Here is a 12133-nt window from a genome sequence, read left to right as displayed (position 1 = left end):
GATAGACATCAGACATACATATTTACGTGTAAATGACTGAACGAATTTTATGGACCCCCATTTGAATGTGAACTTTTGTAAATTTTTCCTTAACTTACTAAGTCCTTGTTATAAATATTTATAGTAGGACTTCTGCGAGCCCCTGTGGGGTGACCCGATATCGAAATGTTTCCTCGATCGCCTATAGTTAAGGTCCCGGGGTAGGCAGGGTTCTTGCTCCCGATTGCACTTTTGCACTTTTACATTTGCAATCTGATAAAGCGGTATTTTACGTAAATGATGTATGAGCAGATGTGTGCTTAAATACCCAATGCACTCTTGGTCGCAAAGCCTGACTGCGTTTTTTTTTTTGCGGGAGATTGGTAGATGATAGTGTCGGCATGTCTCAAGTACTGGGAGATTACCGTGAATGCCTTTTTTTAATCAAATGTAACTTGGCCACTGGTGCTTTTTGTTGTTAAATAAAAAATAGGTTAACAATACAGTCTAGACATACGGGCTAGGTCAGAAAGTTTGTCGTAAGCTAGATGCGGGCGGGTGAATGCACTAAGCTATTGAATAATAAGTCTGCATCATAATTAATCAGCCTTTTTTATCCAACTGCAGGGCCTTATCACAGATTTTTGAAGGTCAGCTTTCCTCAAAAAAGTATTCCTTTACAGTCAGTCACTGATCTCTTTAAAGTTTTTTCTTCAACTCCCAAAAAAAAAAAATACATACATCGATTCTGGCTTCGCTTCCTGGTTTCTCGGTTTCAGAATGCTTATCGGCGATTCCCAATATTATGTCTATCTTTTATTATACTTACTAGGAATTTTACGTAGTTTGTATAGGGCTTATGTCAAAATATTATCCCTTGTAAGCACATGCACAGATAGAATATTTTGAAAGGCTGTAGTTGAACTATGTATATGTCATTTAAAACATTGATACTCGCCTGATCTGGAATCATACTAATGTGTACACTTTAACGATCACCACGACATCTACATATAACTTTATCTCTCAGAAAGAGCCATTTCACGCTATCCCTGACACTTCAGTACTTCACGTCACAATAACTTACACATAGTAATTCTCTCGTCGAAGTTATTACGTGATAAAATGTAACGTAAACAATGCATTTGGGGCGTGTTTTCACTGTCGCACGGGATATTTGTGACGTCGGGAGTGAGTTTATGACGTAGACGAATAGTATCTGAGTCGTGGTGGCCTAGTGGGTAGAGGACCAACCTCTCAAGTATGACAGCGCGGGTTCGATCCCAGGTCAGGCAAGTACCAATGCAACTTTTCTAAGTTTGTATGTACTTTCTAAGTAATCTTAGACACCATTGGCTGTGTTTCGGATGGCACGTTAAACTGTAGGTCCCGGCTGTCATTGAACATCCTTGGCAGTCGAGCCAGTAAGTCTGACACCAGTCTAACCAAGGGGTATCGGGTTGCCCGGGTAACTGGGTTGAGGAGGTCAGGTAGGCAGTCGCTTCTTGTAAAGCACTGGTACTCAGCTGAATCCAGTTAGACTGGAAGCCGACCCCAACATGATTGGGAAAAAGTCTCGAAGGATGATGATGAATAGTATCTGACTAGCCTTTTCGGAAGCCAGAGAGGATCGAGCCATTGCGATATACTTAGCTATCAGTTTTATAATAAGACTGCTGTTTGCAGACCACTCTGATAAACCCGAATTGTTATATCAGCTTAGAATTAGAGTATCTTCTTCAAATCTATGCTTTGAATGTGTCTTACTACCCGACTGCGGAAAGGGGCGTAATGCTTTTACTAAAATTTCTACCTGTCGGTTCAAAAGTGACTGATCATGATCTTAATGATAATGGAAACACAACACCAGTAACACATTGACTCCTTACTATCCCGATGACTCTCTCCCGATGAAAACATGTTATTACAACGACAGTGCGCATTAACAGCCTGTCCAAACATAAACTTTTACCATCCCTAAAAGGAATTTTAATAAATTCCAACAAAAAAAAAAACTACAGGAATTTTATTAAGACCAACCGTAGACACGACCGAAATAGACGACTGCCGAGCGTGGAATGCGCTTCCGCCAGTTCCAAATTTAAAATTTTCACCAATACTCCTTGTTGTTTACTTTTTTTTTCGTTAAAGGGCGACGAGAGCGCATATTTACGGCTAAGGGCTGCCAGTTGATAAAAAGGTTTTATTATTGATGTTGCTAGTAATATGATATTTCGTTTAATGTATTATTTTAGGCGGATATTAGAGATGTGATTAATTTGTTCCGTTATTTAGGATTATTTGGTTTGATATAATAATTATGTTTTTAGTCGGCCTACGGCGGATTTTTATAAACTATCTACCTAATGATTAACGATTAAAGATTGAATTTTTACATACCGGCAAATGGTCTTTCAAACTCTGATCGCAGAACAACTAGTTAGGTTATAGAAATCAGAATTTAAGAAGTAAATAAATATGTGAATATGTTTGATATTGAACTAAATTGAATATTATTCTCCATAACCAATCGAAACTAGCAGTAATTTGTCAAAATATAATTTTCCTGTTCTGTCCCAGATTACTTGATAGTTAATTCTCATTATAATGTTATTTATGACTGAACAGTATAGAATTGAATTTGATCGCTTTCGGAAGCTCATTGCTATTCAATTATGCGGTCAACCGCAATAAATTATATTATCTACTAGCGAAACGACCCGGTTTTGCTTGTGTGTATTGTACTACTTTATCCTTACTGATATTATAAAGTAACTCTGCCTGCATGGCTTTCACGTCAATACTACTGCATCGGTTTAAATGAATTTTGGTACATGGTTAGTTGGTCTAGCTAGAGCCTAAGGCGTCGTCCTAATTGGCAGCGATCGCGCGATGGCGCGATGCGTTTTTCATTTCACGATCTCACTTGCGAGGTTCAGAGGTTCAAATAGGACACTCTGATGAAATCTGTATGTTTGAACTCATCGAACGACGAGAACGCATCGTGTCATAGCACAATCGCTGTCAATTAGGACGACGTCTTAGATGAAAATCGCATCGCGCCATCGCGCGATCGCTGCCAATTAGGACGACGCCTAAGATAGGCTATCGGCTTTATCTAGGTGCGGTATGTTGCATTCTAGGGACGCGGGTGCATCCACGGGAAATAGGTACCTATTTCTAAATACAGCCAACATAAATTAGTAGCACAGTTTTGGTGGTATTCAGTCTGAAGCTCTACCAAGCAAAATGCTATGTAAACAGAAGAGAAGCGTGCTTAAAACAGTGACAATATAAGCGAATTACCAAATAACCAAAACCTACATTTCTGGTCCTACGTCAGCCTAATAATTAGCCTTTGTCAATTATCTGCTAAACATAGCCCTCTGGTCAGACATATAAAATTAACCAGACAAGCCGCAACCTTTAAAAACCTAACACCATTCCTACAATCAATATATAAATATACTTATAAAAAAACATACGCACGTACAATGGACCGTTGTCTGTCAAATATGACTGACTGTCAGTCAGGGCCGGAGGTCAATGACCGGACGGGCGCCATGTTTAATTTCACTCAATTGTTGGGCCCGAGGCCCGGCGCATTGATTTGTGTATGGCCTGTTCTTCTTATGTGGTGATTTTGTGCAGGTCATAGGTAAAAGGAGACTAAAAAAACTATACTAGTATTGAAAAGGCTGTCATTTGAGCATCTTTGGCAGTCGTTACGGGTAGTCAGAAGCCAGTAAGTCTGACAACCAGGCTTACCTAAGGGTATGGAGTTGCCTGGGTAGGTCAACCGGGTTGCCGGTCAACCGGGTGCCAGGGAGGTCAGATAGACAAGAAGCGACTTCTTGTAGCACACTGGTGGTCAGCTGCATCCTGTTAGACTGGAAGCCGACACCAACTAAGGCTAGGCAGACGATCGATATAATAAATTATTGTAATGAAAACGTCAAAATTCGGATTTGTTACTTGGCTTTTTTACATACGGTTATATACCCTACTAGCTTCTGCCAGCGGTTTCACCCGCATCCCGTGGGAACTACTTCCCGTACCGGGATAAAAAGTAGCCTATAGCCTTCCTCGATAAGTGGGCTATCTAACACTGAAAGAAATTTTCAAATCGGACTAGTAGTTCCTGAGATTAGCGCGTTCAGACAAACAAACAAACGAACAAACTCTTCAGCTTTATAATATTAGTATAGATATGACAGACTTCACAGACTGTTAGATCTTAATAATCTCTTCCTATGCGTTTTTTTTGTGAAGAAGTGGCGCAATAAACTCCCCAGCAACATTATAATCTGCTTTACTTTTACCAAGCTACGTTAATTTCAGCTTCTAGTCTAACCATACGCACCTTTCTACCAGTCTTTCAAACTCCCCAGCAACACATGTCTGCTTACCTCCCTACCTCACAGACTAACAACGCTCGAAGGTGCACCATTCGGATCGATAACAGATTACAACTATGTGGGCCACGCGGGGCTTCCCGGGTCGGTCACGGCCGGGGGTGAGGAGTGAGGGGGGGAGGGGGAGGGGACGGTAGACATGCGTCCAGTGATAGTTGTAGTGGCCGGTGGGCGTTTGTGGCTCTTTTTGGGTGGCTATTTTGGGAAATTGGTTGAGGATGGAGACGTTTCCTTATGACTTATGATTAAACTCAAGGATCCTGCAAATGTGCACGGTAGCGTTTATTTGTGAAGATGTTTATTTTTAAGCTTATTGTTGTAATATAAGTTAATGGTTCTCCTTTTGCTGTCTAACGAAGCCAAAATATTTACTTTAAGCAAGTTTGTATGAAAAGATAGGACTTATGCCCGTTTTCACCAACAATCTCTTAATCTAAGCGCCACTTAGAATAATGGCTCTCCCAATTTTGACATAAATAACTATGTGTAAGGGACACCTAAACTTTGGTGAAAACGAAATTCTTATTAAGTGTTCTGTAAATGCTCTTAGGGAATCCCTAAATTTAGAGATTTTTTGGTGAAAATGGGCATCAATTTCTTATTCTAATAATGTGGTCTGCTCTTTTGCGAGTATATAAGTTACTTTTTGTCCTAAATTAAAGTCATTGAGATAAAATTTTTGGTTTCAATCCCCATATTGCAATGGCCTATTGTAGTACCTTAACTCAATTTCTTTTTTTAACTTGAAAGCTCGTGATAACCTTAATTCACCAATTCCTATTATTCCAACACAAAGATTTCTATACTTTTACAATTTACATGAAGCCAGAGAACGCGCAAACCATTACAAAACCTCTTGCGTAGGCAGCTCACCATGATAATACCCCATAATTATATATCTGTGCTCTTGTACGCGGAAATACAAAAAAATAATTACGACGCCTACGACGTTTTAACCAGTTTTAGGAGGGATAAGTGGTCCAAATACTTATTTTATAGTTAGCAGTTGATATAGTTGGGAGATGTTAGAATTGAATCATTATCATCATCATGTGGCAGTACGTCTTCTTCTCCTATACTTCTCTGTTTGACGTCATCTTACAAGTGATATTTTTTTCAGCCACAAACACTGGTAAATTATAAAGTTTCGTAGCACAAAATGAGGATTGACAGTGTAGGTACTTCGCGGCTATAGATTTTGGTCACATTTTCATAATACGATTCCTAAGCTTCGTGGTTCGTCGGCAATACCTATTGAGTTTTCCAGGTAGTTTTATTTCTATGACCTCGAAAATAGGATTTGGTAAATAAGATTATCCTCTGCCCTATTTTCTTTGACAAAATGTAGGTTAGGTGTATTTAGCTACGCCTATGCTTATCCCTTTTGGGCTATGATATAAGCGAGATAATCCTTCAAGTGGCTCCCAGTGTCCCGCTGTGACCTGAATCTTTAAAGTAAAATATTCAGTAATGATTACAGTCAGAGGCACTGGTAACAGTGAGCGGAAATTGACTGAATAGTCTCGTCCTATTGTACCTCGTGCACTCCGCCCGAACGCAATTGTACAACGTTTTGGACACCTACAGACTGACAGACGCAATAAGTAGACCTTTTGAAAGATTCGGCATAGTAATACGGCACATTAAATATATGTAATACCAGCTACTATGCAATTTTGCGCTATTCAGAATAGTGCACAAACACGAGAAGAAATCAAGAATAGTCTAATATTGACACCAAAAAGACAGCATGAATTTTATAGGAAATGGCCAGTTTCACCGGTTACCGATAAAGCCACTGATAAACTAGCACTAATTTATCTGCCAGACAAACTGCAACTTATGGTTTCACAGGTCTCGGATAGCAATGTCTGGCAGAAATTATAAGCAGCCTTTATCTGACAGTATCGAACTAACCGGGCTAAAGCATTTTCTTATCTACCAACTACAAATAGAGACTTATATATTTTGCAAAATACAATCCCTTAAAAACATTACCGCCATTGTATGGCTTTAAAATTAAACCTAAAAGGACCTTCAACTGAGCACAAAACATCGTCCCTCGAAACATCTAGAAGGCCAATGAATCACATCCGATATTACATATTGTTTTGTCACCTGATCCTCTCGAACATACTCAGACTTGCGTGGGCTTTAGAACAATAACTCGTAAGGTACGACTAGCTCATGTGCACTGGTTTATTGCCTAGGACGAGTCAGGGGCACCGTGGATTGTCGTCACATACTAAAAGTTGGTTTTATCGCCGTGTAGGTGAGATATTGGACAATGTCATTGTTGGTCGTTTGTGTTGTATATCTATAAAAACAGTTAGGTATGGAGGCTTCGTCTATATTAGATGAATGCCGGCGATTATGGGTCTCGTAGGAAATACTTCACGCACCTGGATAAAAAGCCTATATCTCCCCAATAATTATGACAGACGACCTTATAAAGGTCGCCGTCGACGCTGGATGCAGGTCGCTTCCAACAGGTATCTGTGGAGATCAAAGGGCGAGGCCTATGTACGTTCAACAGTGGACGTCCTATGGCTAAGATTATGATGATGATGAATTGGGAGGTCTAACACCAAAAGACACCGACCCCAGCGTTCTTAAAATGACGTTTAAAAGTGATTTTATGTCCTACTTTCAAAATAAATGATGATGTGTGTTGATTTGAACGCAGTAATCTTAAGATCTACTAGTTCAATTCGAAAAATTGTGACAATATTAAATGGCTCATTTATCTAAGAAGGTACGTTTTATCCAGGTGCACGAAGTAGTTCTCTTAAAACTTCTAACGGAAGTTAGTACATAGCAGGATAAAATATTCAGTCCAATAGGCTAAACGTTCAGTCCATTAGATTTGAATGGCCGGTACAATGACTAATGACCGACGGATTGGGAGAGCGCGGGCGCATCGATTTGGGCACGCCTTGTGGACGCTTGCAAATGGCGTCATTATGAGGTTTAAGGAGTTGCACGTAAAATGTATTGTTTGGCAAACTCTATAGTAGTATAATGTAGGACCTGGATAATAGGTATGGTCAGTTTTATGATGAGATTTACATTTTTGGGAAGTAGGTGGTTTTTGCGCAAAATTCTTGGCAGGCCCTTTTTTACGTCCACCATAATTTCCTAGACTGATTGTCTGATTTGTTCGGTCATAGATCGGTCTAACGCTTTATAATGTGGTCAATTATTGTGATGAACCACCTACGTTAGATAATTTAGATCTGTAATTATTGTGGTTTCGTAATCCTACACTGATACCACAAAAGCAAATTGCATAATTATAAGATGATACATAACTTTTAGACATAAGATACCTGAAGGTTGCAGTGTCAACGGTAACTGAAGTTTACGGGATTTTACAAAAAGAGTTCTGTATTCGACCCCCGTATAAGTTGTACTTCCTTGATACAAAGCACCTACTGTCCCGTTTCGATCCTTGAGAACAAGTTACTAATGTTTCTGTCTCCTCTCTTCAGAAATCATCAGCGTGCCGTCCACAATGGCCGACACAGACACGGAGCCGCTGGCGAACGGCACGGCAGCGCTCTCCACGGAGGAGGAGGACGAGAGGATGAAGCAGCGCCCCGCTGACATCGACGCGGTGAGTACCAGGACCTGGTGCCTGTGGGTCCCTTAGCCCATGTGTGGGAGATGCCAGTAGTAGAAGCAGTTTGTCGTTAAGTTATCCTCTGAGACAGAAGCCAAAAGTGGATCTGAGGACATTGATATGACACTTTGGGCTGCTGGGTGTTTCTGGCCGGTTCTTCTCCATAGGCTTTTCATAAGAAGCGACTATATCACTTTTGGCTTTAGCCATACGATACTGACATTGCACTCCAAAGTTTTGGACGAATTTATCTTAACTGATTTAAGTCATATGTATAATTTTATTTATTTATACATAAAAATTATAACATTAATTCGTATACTAATAATACATATGTATTTTATATAAACAACTGAAATCTAATGCACACGAAGTGTCGGCGTCGTGTTACGCTGCGAGGTGTTGCATAGCTCCTCGTAACATCCGATAGACGACTGAAAACTTGTCCATACCCACAGGATACTATAAAATCGATCTCAGTGGCGTGCACTTGGAGAGGCCTATGTTCAGCAGTGGACTGCGATAGGCTGAAGATGATGATGATGATGATACTATGGTCTTCTAAAACTCCATTCTTTTCTTTCAGGATGTCCGCGAGATGGAGCGTCGCAAGCGCGTGGAGGCGCTGATGTCGTCGAAGCTGTTCCGCGAGGAGTTGGAGCGCGTGCTGGACCAGCAGATGCACGAGGGGAGCGACGCGCCGCTGCTGCAGCGTATACGCGAGATGGTGGGGGGACGCCTGCATAGTGGCAGCATGCGGGTATGTACTTGTAGCTTTGTGTGTCACCGTGGCTGGTGATTTGTCTTCAGAAGACTGGTACTGGTTAGCAAAGTTACCTATAACTTTACGAAAATAGACTTTGATGAGGAACGAGCTTACAAAATTATAAGAGAAAAGTTTACAATATCATCATCTCCCGAGCCTTTTTCCCAACTATGTTGGTGTCGGCTTCCAGTCTCACCGGATGCAGCTGAGTACCAGTGTGCCACAAGGAGCGACTGCCTATTAGACCTCCTCAACCCAGTACCCCTTGGTTAGATATATATTGTTTATTGTATCAGACTTACGGGCTTCTGACTATCAATATGAAAGACTTATAATAGAACTTACATATTAAGGAAAGGTGAAGCTCTGGACTTCTGGATAGGATACATTGTTCCACTGGCCGCGCTAATGGCGGTTATAAAAGTCAAAATTGACGCTCCAAAATCTACAGATCTTAAGGATCGTTATAAAATCTCACCGTCTCCTCCCCCCAGGGTCCCGCCTGCGTGCTCCCCATCAACGACATCCGCGGCATCGAGGGCGTCGGCTACGAGAAGGGCGAGAAGATCCTCCGCTGCAAGCTGGCGGCGGTGTACCGGCTCGTCGACCTGTTCGGCTGGACGCAGTGTGAGTATTGTGTAGCTTCGAGCAGCAGAAACATATGATGATCGTCCTCCTAGAGGACAATGGGTTACGGTGGCTGTTCTCATGTAAGGAGGTCGGCCAACTGCGCAGGACATGATAAAGTGCACAAGCATTTGCTTGGACACAGGTGCACTCACTAATCCGGCCCGACGAGATCAGGCGCAGGATCGACATTAACGTGCTCTCCGATGCACGGGTGTATCAATCACCAACTTCTAGACTCCCTGCTGCTTTGTGAAAAACACATAAGAAAGAAATAGGTGATGGATGGGTGTTTACGGGGGCTATCTCATGCAATATTTGACCTTCCCAAAAGTGCTTACTTTCAGTCTACTGAATAATTTATTTCTATATTTCGTTGTACCTTCCAGCGGGCAACCACGGTCAGATCACGGCCCGTCTCAACACGGCAGTGGAGTCTGTGCTGACGACGCCGCGAGGTCTACTCCCGCACGAGGTGACCGCCTCCTCGCTGGTGAAGGTCGACATGCAGGGCTGTGTGCAGGACCAGGGGACCACTAACTTCCCCGTTAATGTTGAAGGTAGGTTGATGTAGCTGGAAGAGGAATTCTGTAGGGTTTGGTCAGCTAAATATTTATTAATTGCAAAAATGTATACTGTTAGGTATAGATATGCATCCTTATCCTAAGTATACGTTACTCTGTTACGGCGCAGTAAATTAACTTAAAACTAGATAATTAGGTAGGTATATACACAACGAAGGTATGATGAAGAAGTAGTAGTAAAAGGTGTGTATAAGTTGGGTTCGTTATATTTGTCATTATACCGGTAAAGTTGAGGATTCAGTGTTTTAGGGCAAACAGATTGGACAATGTTTTATATAATCACTAACCGTTACCCGCGGTTTTACCCGCGTCCCGAGATAACTACTGCCCGTACCGGGATAAAATATATCCTATGTTACTCGTGGATAATGTAGCTTTCGAATGGTGAAAGAATTTTTAAAAACGGCCCAGTAGTTTTTGAGCCTATCAAGTTTGCAACAAAGTTTTCTTCTTTATAATATTAGTATAGATGTAGCGTCATAACTTTGAACATTGGATTGCTGTCCTTACATTATTGTCTGTGCTATGACGTGACTAATATTCTCTCTTCTCCCCCATTAGGCTTCGCCCTCCACGCAGCCGTCCACGCGGCCCGGCCCGACATCCGCGTGGTCTTACACGTGCGCTGCCCCGCCGCGCTGGCCGTGTCCGCCACCAAGCGCGGCCTGCTCCCGCTGTGCCACGAGGCCGCCGCGCTGGGGCCCGCGCCGCGCCACCGCCCCGCCGCGCCGCTCGACGACAGCGAGCGCGACCTGCTGGTCAGGGCGCTGGGGCCCAGTGCCAAGGTCAGTACTGCGTTGTGCCACGAGGCCCAACCAACCACCAGGCTACAGTCGACAGCAATTTTGAAGATTTAGTGAAAAGAGGCGGCAGAAGAAATACAACGAAAGTGTCATCATAAGTACATTTAGTAACTAACTTACCTAAAATCAAAATAAAAAATAATTCACTTAAACTTGGCTGCAAGGCAGCACTTTGAACGTCAAGAATTTACAAAAGACAGCCTCTAAAACGCCCACCCTTCACCACTTCCTATGTGTTGTTGCTGGGAAGAAGAAGTAGCGCAACAAACTCCCCAGCAACACATGTCTGTCTATAGGTTAGAAGAACCTTAAACATTGTGCATGAAACCAATATCTATGTCTTACTAATTCAATGTGACTTATCTCCAGGTGCTGATCCTCTCCGGTGCTGGTGCTCTCTGCTGCGGCGGTACTCTTGAAGAAGCGTTCTTCCTCGCTCGCAACCTGACGGCGGCCTGCGAGGTGCAGCTCCGCCTGGCCGCTGTGCCCGCTGACGACCTGCAGCTGCTTGAGCCGCAGGAGATTCACCAGGTTTGTGGGAATTTATTAAGGCATTTTAGCCAAAAAAAAAATCGAATTGACATTCTCTGGGACTCAAACTGGGGGACTCTAGGGTTCATGTGGAACCCCGTGGCTGGCTTCCCTAAATCCGGCTCTGGCCTTTCTGTTTTAGAGACGCAATTTTCTACGCTGAATCACAAAACCCCTTTAGTGACTTAAAAGCAACTGCGTAGAGACTTATTTTGATAAACCATAAAAAGGAGTATAAGTTTTGATCAATTTAAAAGTACAGCCTGTGAGGTTGGAACTATGAAGAGTCAAACACTCGAATGTTGAATAAGAGCAGAACGTTTAAAAGAATAAAATTACCATTATATTACATTTTAAGTAACATAGAATATCTTTTATACTTAGGTACATAATATATTCTTTTACACAGATAATGAAATGAAAAAAATCATGTTTTACATGTATGAATTTGGTGACATTGTTTCTCGAACTGCACAAAGTCTAGCAAATAATGGAACTTCTACTAGTTCGTTTTCTCCATGGCTACAACTATCTTATCTCCCACAGATCTACGAGAGCGTGCACAAGCCCCCCGGCGACGCGCACAAGTGGCGCGTCGGCGGCGAGGAGTTCGAGGCGCTCATGCGCATGCTGGACAACGCCGGCTTCCGCACCGGCTACATCTACCGACACCCGCTCGTTAAGGTATGTACTTCCTGAAACCGGGTAAATAGGCGCTGAAACCTAAGTGTTTGCATTGAAAATTGAATGTGAAAATTCATACAAATAGTTATTGTTATGCCCATTTTACCAACAAATACCTAAGT

General features: G+C 42.2%; 1 protein-coding gene across 9 annotated transcripts in view; it reads left to right on the top strand.

The window, feature by feature from the left end:
- Hts (hu li tai shao) overlaps nucleotides 1-12133 on the top strand; it is an 89665-nt gene that overhangs the window by 51590 nt on the left and 25942 nt on the right. For all 9 annotated transcript variants that reach the window (XM_064043055.1, XM_064043053.1, XM_064043052.1 and 6 more), the window contains exons 3-9: nucleotides 7886-8010; nucleotides 8603-8776; nucleotides 9277-9409; nucleotides 9799-9969; nucleotides 10555-10778; nucleotides 11166-11327; nucleotides 11874-12011. In XM_064043055.1, coding sequence (XP_063899125.1) covers nucleotides 7909-8010; nucleotides 8603-8776; nucleotides 9277-9409; nucleotides 9799-9969; nucleotides 10555-10778; nucleotides 11166-11327; nucleotides 11874-12011 — 1104 coding nt within the window. In that variant the 5' untranslated portion in view covers nucleotides 7886-7908. The remainder of the gene's footprint in view (nucleotides 1-7885; nucleotides 8011-8602; nucleotides 8777-9276; nucleotides 9410-9798; nucleotides 9970-10554; nucleotides 10779-11165; nucleotides 11328-11873; nucleotides 12012-12133) is intronic.

This window comes from Helicoverpa armigera, chromosome 30, assembly GCF_030705265.1.
Source record: "Helicoverpa armigera isolate CAAS_96S chromosome 30, ASM3070526v1, whole genome shotgun sequence".
NCBI lineage: Eukaryota > Metazoa > Arthropoda > Insecta > Lepidoptera > Noctuidae > Helicoverpa > Helicoverpa armigera.
This window is presented reverse-complemented; position numbering and strand designations above follow the sequence as displayed.